Source organism: Pelodiscus sinensis, chromosome 2 (assembly GCF_052426305.1).
Source record: "Pelodiscus sinensis isolate ZL-2025 chromosome 2, ASM5242630v1, whole genome shotgun sequence".
Lineage (NCBI taxonomy): Eukaryota > Metazoa > Chordata > Testudines > Trionychidae > Pelodiscus > Pelodiscus sinensis.
This window is the reverse complement of record NC_143053.1, coordinates 107,678,999-107,693,586: the sequence shown is the minus strand read 5'-3', so window position 1 is coordinate 107,693,586 and position 14,588 is coordinate 107,678,999. Positions and strand designations below refer to the sequence as shown.

General features: G+C 41.9%; 1 protein-coding gene across 9 annotated transcripts in view; it reads right to left on the bottom strand.

Moving 5' to 3' along the window:
• Positions 1 to 14,588, bottom strand: part of KIF13A (kinesin family member 13A) — a 194,156-nt gene that overhangs the window by 106,528 nt on the left and 73,040 nt on the right. For all 9 annotated transcript variants that reach the window (XM_089776364.1, XM_089776367.1, XM_089776366.1 and 6 more), the window contains 2 exons: positions 4,023 to 4,115; positions 3,229 to 3,409 (listed from right to left, as the gene is read on the bottom strand). In XM_089776364.1, the coding sequence (XP_089632490.1) occupies positions 3,229 to 3,409; positions 4,023 to 4,115 (274 nt within the window). The remainder of the gene's footprint in view (positions 1 to 3,228; positions 3,410 to 4,022; positions 4,116 to 14,588) is intronic.

Genomic DNA, 14,588 nt, shown 5'->3' with positions numbered 1-14,588 from the left:
TAGGAAAAAAGCAAGGTGTAACTCAAAACCTGCCAATGGCAAATCTATTATTATGAACTTTATTGGTTAAAAAAGAAATCAGTGAAAGTAATTGTTTGAAGTGCCAGTACATCAGCCATAGAACTTAGGATATGTCTACACTTGCCCCCTACTTCGAAGTAGGGAAGCAAATGAAGCATACCAAAGTTGCAAATCAAGCCCGGGATTTAAATATCCCACGCTTGATTTGCATGTTCCCGGCCGGTCGCCAGGCTCCTGTTTCACTGCTGCGTGCAGTTACGCTGGGCTAGTGAATTTCTAAAATGGCAACCGGCCGGCAACATGCAAATCAAACGTGGGATATTTAAATCCCGGGCTTGATTTGCAACTTCGGTATGCTTCATTTGCCTCCCTACTTCGAAATAGGGGGCAAGTGTAGACATACCCTTAGAGATACATCTTTAAAATTTTGTTTAATTGTTTTTTAGATGGTTCAAGTAATAGCAAAACCAACTTCCAGTTAAACTCTGGCTTTATTTTGCTTATTTCTATTGTTAATCTACCAATCAGGTTTTAATCATTATAATGTAACTTTTTTAAAATCCACACTGACATTTTCCGTAACTCTAAACAAGATGTTACAGACTTCAGCCATGGGGGGACTGAGACTACAGCTGGAAATTTAGACCTGCGGGGGGGTGCCACGCTGGAGCTCAGGGTTTCAGCCCCATGCACTGCTCCTGGTCACACACACACAGGGGCACCAGGACTTGGGGCTTCAGCCTTGCAACACCGTTCCCAGATTCTACCCCTCAGGGGATGCCAGGGGACCCCAAGGCCCTACTCTCAGTTTCAGCCAGGGAAGTGGGGAACACTGGGGCATGTGATTTTAGCTATGGTGAGAGCACTGAGGCTCAAACAGGCACTACTCTCATAGGAGTTCCAAGACATGGCATGGGCCCCAATGCCCTCAGAGCCTCTCTCCCCCTCTTCACTCTATAGCTTAGTGGTCACCAACCAGTAGATCGGGATCTACCAGTAGATCTTGGAGCCTCTGACAGGTGATCCTGACTGGTCTGGCTGGGAGGTTATCAAGTGCCAGCACTTCAGCTGCCCCTCTGCACACTGCCCTGCTGCACCTGCCCAGACCCTCAGAGCTGCCTTCTGGGAGCCTCTGCTTGTTGCACAGGTTGGGGGAGACAGAGGCCAGGGGTGCTGATGTCACTCTGACTCTCTCCTCTGTATCCCATCTTCTCAGAATGAGGAGGGTGGGGCTTTGGCAAAGGGGTGAGGCATGGGTATTTGGGTTTGAGGTAGATCCTGAACTGACTTAAATTCAAAAAGTGATCATGTGCTTTAAAATGTTGGAGACCACTGCTATAGCTCAAGCTATGAGCCCCAGGGCCAAAGCAGTACAGTATTTGCTGTTTTGTTTTTTGACTCTGCTTCTGCCTGATTACTACCAGTTTCATGTGGCGTCCAGTTGACAGGTAAGGCCATAACTCTCATGTTCATATCTTTGAGATTCTACTGTACTTTCCTTCTTATGCTGCTTGGGAACACATTATGCATTAAATAGGACACTTAATTATCCGCATTCTCAGAAGTCAGGACAGCACTGATTTATATTTACAAGGTTATTTTTGGAACCATAAGAGATTTTTAATGCAGATACTGACAGTTTAAGTCTCTTATAGTTGACAGAGTAAACTTCACATTTGACATTGAACAATATGACTGGACGCCACGTGAAACTGTTTTCATTTGTTTTTCACGTCTAATTCTACACAAACACTGAAGGATAATGCTCTAAATAAAGCATCCTTACTTTGTTTTTAGTTTTTGCATAATTATTCATTCTTTTAAATACAGCAAAATAGGAGAGAAATTCAAGGATCATCCCTGAAATCCAGTTATGTGAGATGGCTGAATAGACATGTAATTTGTAACGTATAGTAAGTGCTTATATTAGTTTATATCCAGTTTTTAGAGACACATTTTTTTGTTTTGTTTTGAGGAGTACAACGGGGGGGGGGGGGGGGAGAGAGAGAAATCATTTAACAAGTTTTAGGCCTAATCCCATATTCCTATCACAAGCAAAACTCCTAGTGAAATAATTAGCAGTACAAGATGTGTAATGATGGAAGCAGGATTGAGCCACCTTTTCACTTGTAAGGCTTCCACAAGCTGCTAAGAGAAATTGTGGGTTAAATCATTCTAGAAAATAATGACGTTAGCTAGTATATCAGGAATTGCCATATAACATACAGCCACAAATAAGGAAGAATCAAGTTGCCCTAATATATAGATGATTTTGATATGCCTTTTAGTTTTCTGTATTTCTCCCACCTCTTACAATCATATTTATCCTGCTTAGTGTTCTCAATTCTTTAAAATGAATCTATATTTCCTAAAAAGAAAATACTTCCCTATAAAAACATCTGTCTTTTAAAATTTACAAAATCTGAGAAAGTTGCTGGCATTCAAGGGTTACACTTCTGAAACGACAACTTTAAATAGATTTATCCCTTCTTCCCCATGGTAAAGGCCCAGTCAGACTCTTTTAGCCAAAAGACTTACTTGAATGGGAGACAGATCCTATGATTTAAAAAAATAAACAAAATATATGATACAATTTAACTCAAGCAGCATTTTTCCCTATCCTAAGCTGATGTGTATAGAGATGCTGTGCATTGTTCAACAGCTATATTAAGCTGATCCAAAAGTGACTGGATATCTACAGTTAAAGAAGTGACTAGTTAAAAGATTCTATTTTAAAGTCACCATCTTCAAATAGATACAAGTAAGAGTATGTCTACACTGAAAACACAACAACACAGCTGCAGCATTTCACTGTATGCATACAGAAGGTATTATCCATTGGCATAGGTAATCTACCTCCCAAAGAGATGGTAGGTAAATTTACAGAAGAATTATTCTGACAATTTAGCGTTGTTTACACAGGGACCCAGACTGACCTAACTACATTGCTCAGGGGGTGTGAAAAATCCACACTTCTGATTGGCTGTGTTATGTCAAGCTAGTTTTCTATTATAGGCTAGACCTAAGTCAACTGTTACAACATGTTCACACTTTACAAACTTGGAATTATTTAAGAACTGTTCACTTTAGCATTTTGAGCATGTGATCCTTCCTGAACAAGTTTCATACAAAAGCTTCTTAAAACCCTTCCCAAAGTGATTAGTTCTAAGTTGCAGTTTCAACTAATATTAAAAAAACCCTCCTTACCCTTTAGGATCTAACAGATCTCTGACCTTCTCATTATAGATTTCCATATAGGATACTTCAACTTTAAAGGTCTGAGATTCATTTTCTTCTACAGAAATTCTCTGAAATAAAGCACAACACAGCCGTGGAATCAGGCCCAGCTGCTCTGCATTGCCCATCATTGAGAAGGATTTTCCAGAACCTAGAGAAAATGAAAGGGGAAGAGAAATGGAGTATTTAAAAGCAATTTCTCAGACATTCACACAATGTATGTTTTCCTCTCCCTTTTATTCTTCAACAAGCACCTAAGAGAACAATGTGACTTGGAGGACACCAAGCAGTTAGCACGTTCATATGAGTACAAAAGGAAAAAGGATAGGTAAATCAATACAGGAATCTTTCTAAAAATCTGCACCACTACCACAATGGTTATTCATTAGTATCCTTCGTTGTTAGTCTCACCTGACTCACAAAAGAATGAATTTCCCATGCAATCCTAGTCAATGGCTCCTGCAAGTAGAATCTAAACTTACATTATTTAAAGCTGTGTAAGGAAAATTGCACTGTCACTGGCCTTTCGAAAAAACATTCTGTGTTTAAATAGAGGATGACTAATATCCAAAGCTGTCAATTAATTAATTAAACAGAAAATATGCTGTCCAAAATAATGGCGATTGAACGATTTTTGTTATTTTCGCAGTTTTCCCACACACTCACTTTAGTTAGATTCTCTTTTTAGTTATGTTTTCATTTCCCCCACACTCACAAAGAAGCCTTCTCCACTCTTTCCTCAGATCAACAGAAGACCCTCTCACCTGTCTGTCCATAGGCAAAAATACAAGCATTGTATCCCTGAAAGGCCTTTTCAAGAATTCCTTCTCCAAGGCACTTAAACACCACTTCTTGTCCTAAAATAAACAAAAACAAAACAGCAAATCGCAAAGAAACACTGCAGTTTATTTAAAGTAAAGGAACAGGAGTCTCTTTTCTTAACTGACACGGAATCTAAATGGAAATGTTTGCTCTTCTGAGAGCATTGCTAAGAAAGAAAAATATCATTAACACACAAAAATAAAAAAAAAGATTTGAAGCCTGCTTGCTTATGGCACACAAACTATATTTAAGCATTTTAAAAAGTTGCTCAGTTTTCATATGCGCTGAGCACCTTACATTTAACGTTAGTGAAAACTACAGGTATCTAACATCTCTGAAAAAATCAAAACTTAAATCTGTGCCTAAAAAAAGAACCTAAGTGGCTAAATTTTAAGGGAACCAAGTGTGAAAGTATTAGTCAGCATTCGTTCTTGAATTAGAAAAATGCACACGGAATGACAACTATTGCAACACAACTACTTTAATATGTTACATCTCCTAGTTTAAAGAATACTGTACTAAAGGTTGTTCCAGATATTGCACTCTTGCAATCTGGTTCTCAAGTTTCAATAAAAGCAAGTTATTTTTCTTCCCAAGTCAAGATGGCATCTTGAGCAAAACAAAACAACTGAGATTCTGTCTAGGGACAATATTCATATTATTGGGTTGTATGGCTTAGATAGGCTGGAGTGTATGCTAAGCTTTTTTTCCCCCTGATAAGCATATAAGTTCAAAATCTAGATTCAGAGACCCAATGTGGAAATCCTTTGTTGTGTGCATCAGTCATAGAAGACTTTAAGTATGCTTTAGGCATTATAAACCAAGATATGAAAGTAGTGGATGTCATCTGAAAGTTCAGACTCTGAACCACCAACAAGGAAAGTATGTTGTGCATTTTGAGCTCTAGTCTCTGAAGTGAGCCATCTATATCTACTCCAAAAGTAGGCAGTGCTGAGTTAAGGGTAAGTTTGTATACGCTGCGGGAGTGGGGTGGGGAGATTTTAACCTTTGAACACTGCATAGTGATTTTGTAGGATATTTTATGGTCATTGTTGCTTAACTCTTATTTAAAGTTTTGAGTTGTTTAAACACTGAATTGCAACTAGCCAAACTTTTCCTTGGCTTAACTTAAACAACAAATCGTCTGGTAGCACTTTCTAGACTAACAAAACATGTAGATGGTATCATGAGCTTTCATGGGCACAGCCCACTTCTTCAGATGACTGCTCATCTGAAGAAATGAGCTGTGCCTATGAAAGCTCATGATATCATTTACATGTTTTATCTATAAAGTGCTACCAAACCATTTGTTTTTAAAGATTATCTTGTACAGACCCCCCCAAAGTTTCTTTTCCTTGGCTTAGTGGGTATGCTGATGAATCACAGTCTCATAGGACTGGAAGAGACCTCAAGAAGTCATCTAGTCCAATGTCCTGTACTCATAGAAGAATTAATATCAGATCATTCCTGATAGGCTTTTGTCTAACCTGTTCTTTAAAATCTCCAATGATGGAGATTCCACAGCCTCCTTAGGCAATTTATTCCAGTGCTTAAGTAGCCTGACAGTTAGGAAGCTTTTCCTAATATCCAGCCTAAATCTCCCTTGCTGCAATTTAAGCCCATTGCTTTTTGTCCTATCCTCAGAGAACAAAGGAGTTTTTCTCTCTCCGCCCCTTTAAGTACTTGGAAACCATGATCACATCCTTTTCTAGTCTTCTCTTTTCCAGACTAAACTAAGCCAGTTTTTTAATCTTCCCCTGCTGATCACATTTTCTAGACCTTTAATCGTTATTGTTGCGCTTCTCTCGACTTTCACCAATTTAGCCACATCTTTCCTGAAATGTGATACCCAGAATTGGAAATAATATTCCAGATGATGCCTAATCAGCACAAGGTAGAATTAGTTCTCGTATCTTGCTTACGACACTCCTGCTAATACCTCCCAGAAAAATGTTTTTGCTTTTTTGTTGACTCATTTAGTCTGTGATCCATCATGACCCCCAGATACCTTTGCTCAGTACTCTTTACTAGGCAGTCATTTCTCATTTTGTACGTGTGCAAGTGATTTTTCCTTCTTAAATGCAGTACTTTGCATTTGTCCTTGTTGTCTTTCATCCTATTTACCTCAGACCACTTACCTGATTATCATTTTGGATATCATCCTGACCTCCCCATAGCACTTGCAACCCCTTCCATCTTGGTATCACCTGCAAATTTTATAAGTGTACCCTTATGCCATTATCTGAATTACTGATATAGATATTGACCAGAACTAGACACAGAACTCATCTTTGTGTGACCCCATTTGTCATGCCCTCCCAACATGACTGTGAAGCACTGATAACTACTCTCTGGGAATGTTTTTTCAACTAGCTTTGCACCCATCTTATAGTACCTCCCATGGAGGTTGCATTTCCCTAGTTTGTTAATGAGAAGGTAATGCAAGATCAGTATCAAAAGCTTTACTAAAGTCAAGATATACAACATCTACCACTTCCCCCTCCCACGCACAAGGCTTGTTACCCTGTCAAAGAAAGCTAGCAGGTTTGTTTGACACGGTTTGTTCTTGACCTGCTGAGTTCAAGTGCTCTCAGCAGCAATGACCATAAAATACTCTACAAAATCATTATGCAGAGTATAAAAGCTTGAAAACAGCCTCAATACCGCTCCCACCCCCCATGCTTAACTCAGCACTAATTATACAGAAGGGGGAGAGAACCTATGTGCTTTTCAGCAATAGATCTAATTACCTCAAGATAAAAATATAAATTTTAAATAATACAAGGTGATGAATGTGGCATATAATATGTATCTCTAACTGCTAAGCAGACTCTTGTGAATTTCGTAACTCAAATATGTCAAATGATACAAGGATATAGACAACTGCTGCAGTCTGGAATACAGTATTTTTGAAATTTCTAAGCAACACAAATGTTTTGTTACCTCACTTAACTACATTGATACTTTCACTCATTTATATCATACTGAAACTATTCTCTATAACTTGAAATTAGCCTTGTTTACCAGCACTTTATGACCCAACTTAGAACAATCAGCAACTTCCTTTATTACAGTGTAAGATTTCTTTACCACAAATCTGCCAGATAACTAAAAATGTTAGTCACTTGATGCCTCAGAAACAATTTTGCTGAAATATGAACTTCTCATATTTTTACTGCTAGTGTAATGCAGATGAGAACAGGATCTCTGTGGCTTAAGAGTTTGTTTCCTTCTGCAGGGTTTTTTCTTTGGAGGGGGGGGGGGAGAGATGAAGTCTAACTTTCTACAACATTACAATAATCTACACAGTAAGTAATTGGGATGTCCTTCTTATACATGATGGTGATAAGCACTATAGAAAACACTAAGACAGTTATCATGGATATTTGGGTGAAAAATATGTAGTCTCAATTAGAGGATCTAAGAGTGCATAAACTTGCTTCTTCAACCAACTCCTGATGGCATAATCCAGCATTATCAAAGCACTTATTTCACAAGGAACTCCTTGCTTTTCTGCCAGATAAAACTGCAAAGTTTAATGGTGAATGAGGATGAATATATATATTTCAAAGAGAATAAAATTATAATTTAATATAGAACTTATGAGATAGCAAAACAGAAAAATCCAAAATAAAAGGAACATTAATTGCACCAACTGCAGCCGGTGGATGGGAGAGGAGGGGAGGAAGGAAAAAAAGGGGGAGGGGAGAGAGAAAGGTTGGAAATAAAGAAGCATAAAATGGACTGTATAAGTGATGGACATAATCTGGCCCACAGAATGTTTATTACTAAATGACAAGGCAGAAATAGAAAATAACAAAGTCTAACAATAGCAGTTGAGTTTTTACAGAGCTTGCAATCAGAAAAACATTTAATTTTGAATTCAACACCACTTGTCCAGAGTGGCATTTTTACAGTCACTTTTTAGAGCAGACCCACTCTAACAAACACATATAAGACTACTGTTTATTCTATACAAACTGTTAAGGGATACGATGAAACTTACTTTTAAAAAGAATTCATGCAAAAAATTAAATTTCTATTATGTGGAAATTTTTCGCTAATCCAGTGATATTCTTGATGGTAACCATATGGAAGCCAGGAAATTCAGAGGTATGGCTCCCACAGAGTCTTTCCTTTTCCATTAGGTTTGTATTTTCACTGACGTTTTTTGTTAAGTAGTCACAAAATCTATGAGAATTATGCAAATTAGGGATGTGAAAGGTTAACTAGTAAGCATCACTCTTAACCAGTGATGCTTGCCGGTTCATCAGGTGGGGACTGGAGCAGCTACCTGCCTGTCATGGGGTCTGCCACAGTCTCAAGGGGGCCCCCTGCAGACAGGGGCAGTTGTGGCAGGGAGTGGGGGGGATTACCCCCCTTAATTAGTTAACCGGTTAAATATGAACTAAACTTCGCATTTAACCAGTTAGCCAATTACATGACATTTTACATCTCTAATGCAAAATGCAAAGCATTGATGATTATCCAATGCAAATGCAGAGCCTTTGTTAGGGTGTGTCTAGACTACATGCCTCCGTCGACGGAGGCATGTAGATTAGCCAGATCGGCAGAGGGAAATGAAGCCGCGATTAAAATAATCGCGGCTTCATTTAAATTTAAGTGGCTGCCCCGCTCTGCCGATCAGCTGTTTGTCGGCAGATCGGGGCAGTCTGGACGCGACGCGCCGACAAAGAAGCCTTTCTTGATCGGCACAGGTATGCCTCGTGAAACCAGGTTTACCTGTGACGATCACGAAAGGCTTCTTTGTCGGCGCGTCGCGTCCAGACTGCCCCGATCTGCCGACAAACAGCTGATCGGCAGAGCAGGGCAGCCATTTGAATTTAAATGAAGCCGCGATTATTTTAATCGCGGCTTCATTTCCCTCTGCCGATCTGGCTAATCTACATGCCTCCGTCGACGGAGGCATGTAGTTTAGACGTACCCCTACATACCACTATATACTGTATTTGTTGAATAATCCCATGTCTACTGTTGATTTACCCTTTAATCTGACAGATTTGGGAGCAAAATAGAGGTTTTCCAGGTCCTGGCATTATATGCAAGGCCCTAATCACAGCTCCTCTGTAAAATAAAGCAAGTGAAAGTACAGGCTTCTCTACACGAATACTTAGCTTGCGGCAAGATGGGGTGTAAATCTACCTTGCACTAGTCTGCTGTGCTCTAAGCACTGCTGTGGATCCATCTGCTGAAAACTGAGGCCACATTAACACTACGAGATGGTCAAATCTATTAAGGGTGATATCTGATCACCTGATTTTGCAAAGTCAAATGTCTGTGCTGCTACTGCAGGGAAGAATTCAATGTAGTTTGAAGTAGGAAGCCTGCCATTGACTTTGAGAGCAATGCACTGTGGGTAGCTATCCCAGTGGCAATGCTGCTTTGCATTCTGGGTTATGCTCCCGGTGCACGGTAGGACCAAAACTGTGCTGTGGATGGTTATTGGTTCAGGTCGGCAGCTTCCCATAATGTGCTCATCTACTCCCTTCCCCCCTTGCTTCAGATCCATAGGAAATAATCTTCTCTCACCCTTTTAGGCCCTAGTTGCTCATGCAGACAGCACAGCAGCTGACTGGTGGACCCATATAGTGCTGAAGATATGGGACGATCAGCAGTGGAAGCAAAACTTCCGAATATGCAAAGCCACTTTCATGGAACTTTGCGAATTGCTTTCCCCCTGCCCAGAAGCATAGAAACACCCAAATGAGACCCACTCTGACAGTGGAGAACGGTATGGCAATTACCATGTGGGAGTTTGCTATGCCAGATAGCTACCAGTCAGACGGGAATCAATTCAAAGCAGGCAAATCTACAGGGGAGCTGCTGTTATACAAGTATCAGAGGGGTAGCCGTGTTAGTCTGAATCTGCAAAAGCGGTGACGAGTCCTGTGGCACCTGTAGACTAACCGAAGTGTTGGAGCATAAGCTTTCGTGGGCAAAGACCCCCTTAGCCAGATGCATGCATCTGACAAAGTGGGTCTTTGACCACAAAAGCTTATGATCCAACACTGCTGTTATACAAGTAGCCAAAGCAATTCTGCAATGGAGGGTAGGGACTCTGGGAAATGTGGATGCCGTGGGGTTGTGCCTAACAGCGTTCGGGTGATACATGGAATGCACATCCCCATTGTGACACACTACCACCTTGCAAGGAGTACATAAACCACAAGCAGTATTTTCGATGGTGCTGTAGGTGCTGATAGATCACAAGGGCTGTTTCACCAACATCAACATGGGATGGTCGAGAAAGATTCATGACACACATCTTTAGGAACTCCTGCCTCTTCAGAAAACTGCAAGCTAGAACTTTTTTCCCAGTCCAGAAAATTAGAATCAGAAATATGCAAATGCCAATAGTGAGCCTTCAAAACCAAGAATATTCCTTGCTCCTGTGGCTCATGAAGTCATACATAGGAAGCCTGGACCATAGTAAGGAGCAGTTCAACTACAGGCTGAGAAAGTACAGAATGGTGGTTGAAATGTGCTTTTGGGCATTTAAAGGGAAGGTTTAGGAGTCTCCTGACTAGGTTAGACCTCAGCAAACGCAACAGTTCCTTTGTGGTGGCAGCCTGCCATGTGCTTCATAATATTTGTGAGAGCAAGGGGGAAAGTTATTTGGCAGCGTGAGGGTTTAACGCAGAGCATCTAGCCAGACATTTGAACAGCCAGACACTAAGGTAATAAGGAGGGCACAACATGGGACAAAGCAAATCAGAGAGCTTTTGAAAAAGGTGCCCCTGCATTCAGTATGTTTGCCTGTTGAACACTCCCCCCAGCCCAACAATACAAGCAATAAAGTGATTGTTGTTCAGAAATCATGTTTTCATGTAGGGAGGACTGCAGGGACAGAAAAGGGGGACAAGAATCAGCCTTTTGCTTTGCAACACCCTGGACACTGAATGTGAAGCTGTCCTTTAGTCCTCCCTCCTCTGTGCCCTAGGGTCACTGGGGAAGGAGGCTATAAAACTGGGTGAAAAGAGAAAGTTGTTTTGCAAGAATTGGAGGACAGGGGAGAGCCTGCCTAGGTACGAGTCTTGAAAATCTATCACACTCTCCATCAGAGACATCAGGGATGACAAGACTATATCCTGCTGCTTCACTTGCAGTTCCCTGTACACTCTCCTTTCCTGATGCTCCACTCACATCTCCTTCAGTAGCATATTCTTCCGCTCGGTTACATGCTCTCTGTCCAAATGGGCAGATTGCATTTGCTCCTTGAACTTATCTTCCTTTATCTGTTTTTGCTTTCAGATTTGTGTGAGCTAGACAAGTGGTGGAGTCAAGGGAGTACACAGCAAATTGCCTGATGTTCCTGCTGTAATGAAAAGTTACAAGGGAACACATTACAGGAAATGCATTGTGGAGCCTAAAACCTAATCTGTTAGCATACAGCAAAAGTCTCTCTAAAGAAAATGGAGATGAGTTCTGTGCAAGGTCCAAGTTTGCTTTAAAGCAGAGGTTCCCAAACTTTTTGACACGGAGACAAGTAAATCCATTCGCGAGCTTTCAGAGGACTGGTAACATTCATTTGCATATTTGCATATTGATTAAGCAAATGACAAATATGCAAATACATTGGTTTTGGTCCTCCCAAAGCCCCCAGGGTCAGCTTTAGCAAAGCTTTTGAAATAGCCACCCACAACATTCTTACCAGAAAGTTAAGGGAATATGGATTGGAAAAAATGGACTGTAATCCAATAAAACCCTGCACCACCACATCGTGTATTGAAAAGGGGCTCATTTATTTTCAGAAAGCTGTCATCATATTTGGAATTTTTTATCCATATTCTCATTCCGGATGGTGAATGCACCAGGCTCTCTCCATTCTGACCCATTGTAGTGCCTTTAAACCTCACTGTCAGCAGTGGGGATATTTAAAAGGCACTGCTTTTAATTTTTTATTCAGGATCTGCATGCGCCCTGAACTGTCCTGCTCCCCACTGGCCAATTCTCTCCTCCCTTTTCCCCCCAGGGCCAGCCCCGCTGTCCCCACCAGGGGAGTCTCTCCTGGCAAGCCCTGCTGCCCCCGCCAGCCCTGCTTCCGCTGGCCAGTTCCCCAGCCAACCTGGCGATCGTCGCCCCCCCCCCCCGGGCCAGCCATAAGATAAGAACTAGAGGACACCAAATGAAATTAATGGGTAGCAGGTTTAAAACTAATAAAAGAAAGCTCTTCATCACACAGCGCACAGTCAACCTCTGGAACTCCTTGTGAGAGGAAGCTGTGAAGGCTAGGACTATAATAGAGTTTTAAAAAGATCTAGATAAAATAATGGAGGTTAGGTCCATAAAATGATATTAGCCAGGGCGTAAAGAATGGTGCCTCTGGCCTCTGTTTGTCAAAGGCTGGAGAAGGATGGTAGGAGACAAATTGCTTGATTATTGTCTTTGGTCCACCCCTTGTGGGGTACCTGGTACTGGCCACTGTCGGAAGACAGGATACTGGGCTAGATGGACCTTTGGTCTGACCTAGTATGGCCATTCTTATGAGTCTCCAGGCACCCCGCTGATTGTTTATAACAGGCTTTCTGCTTCTGATGTACTTTAAAAACATTTTGCTATTACTTTGAGGTTTTGGCCAGCTGTTCTTCAAACTCCTTTTTGGCTTTCCTTATTATAGTTTTACACAATTTGACAGAGTTTATGCTCCTTTCTATTTTCCTCATTAGAATTTAACTTCCACTTCTTAAACTGTGCCTTTTTTCTCTCTCACTGCTTGTTTTACTTGGTTGTTAAATCACAATGGAACTTTTTTGGTTCTTTTATTTTTTTAATTTGAGGTATATATTTAAGTTGGGCCTCTATTACAGTATCTGTGAAAAGTCTCTATGCAGTTCGAAGACATTTTACTTTTGTCACTATACCTTTTAATTTCTGTTAACAAACAGCCTCATTTTTGTGTAGTTCCCCTTTCTGAAATTCAATGCCACAGTGTAGGCCTACCGGGGCAATTTTTGCAACAGAGGGATGTCAAATTTTATTACATTGTGATCACTATTTCCAAGCAGTCCAGTTATATTTACCTGTTAGACTAAATCCTGTGCTCCACTTAGGACTAAATTAAGAATTGCCTCTCCTTCTTGTGGGTTCCAGAAACCAGCTGCTCCAGGAAGCAGTTATTTAAGGTGTCAAGAAACTTTATCTCTGCATCCCGTTCTGAGGTGACGTGCACCCAGTCAATATGGGGATAGTTAAAATCCCACACTATTATTGAGTTTTTAGTTTTTATAGCCTCTCTAATCTCCCCTAGCATTTCATAGTCATCATCACTATACCGGTCAAGCGGTCAGTCATTTATCCCCACTGCTATATTCTCATTATTAGAACATGGAATTACTATCCACAGAGATTCTATGGAACATTTTGGTTCATTGAAGATTTTTACTTTATTTGATTCTACATTTTCTGTCATGTATAGTTCCACTTCCCCACCAACACAACCTGTTCTGTCCTTTCGATTTATTGTACGCTGCTATGACTGTGTCCCATTGATTGTCCTCATTCCACCATATTTCTGTGATGTCTATTATATCAATATCCTCCTTAAATACAAGGCACTCTAGTTCACCCATCTTATTTTTTAGACTTCTAGCATTTGTGTATAAGCACTTTAAAAATGTATCACTATTTAGCTGTCTGCCATTTCCTGATGTACAGGCAGTCCCCGACTTACGTGGATCCGACTTACGTCGGATCCCTAGATACGAACGGGGTGAGGCAACTCCCGCACATGCGCAGCAGCATTCCCGGGGCTCGCTCACCTGGGTCCTAGGATCCTCCTCCTCCTCAGGCCGGCTCCGACTGGGGTCCCGCAGAGCTGCCGGGCAGAGGAAAAGTGCCTCCCCACGCCTGCTGCCCCCTCCACCCCCCTGCCAGCAACAGGCTGCCCCCTCCCCTGAGCAACAGGCTGCCGAACAGACAAAAGCAGCCTCTCTGCCCCTCCTCCCCTCTATACATGCCGGGCTCCCGGAGCGCAGCAGCGTCCCCGGGGCTCGCTCACCTGGGTCCTAGAATCCACCGCCTCCTCTTCGGCCGGCTCCAACTGGCCTCTGCCTGCAGCAGCTGGCCACAGGGACAGGGATCCCACAGAGCTGCCGGGCAGAGGAAAAGTGCCTCCCCATGCCCGCTGCCCCCCCCCTCCCCGGCCTCGCATCCTGCACGCCTCCTCCCTCCCCCCCTGCCAGCAACAGGCTGCCCCCTCCCCTGAGCAACAGGCTGCCGAACAGCAGACAAAAGCAGCCTCTCCGCCCCTCCTCCCCCTATACATGCTGGGCTCCCTGGGCAAACAAAGACTCCACCAAAACAAACAAAGTGCTGGCCTCATTGTGTTAGCAAAAAAAGGACCCTCCTCCTAGAACCCTGGGTGGTGTGTGGAAATAAAGCTATTAGCTCAAAGCATGGTGCAGAGCTGTTTGGTTTTTGATGAGTTACTCCTTTAGTCCTGAGTTTGTCACAGGGACAGAAATAGATGTGAAATCTTCTGAACAGGG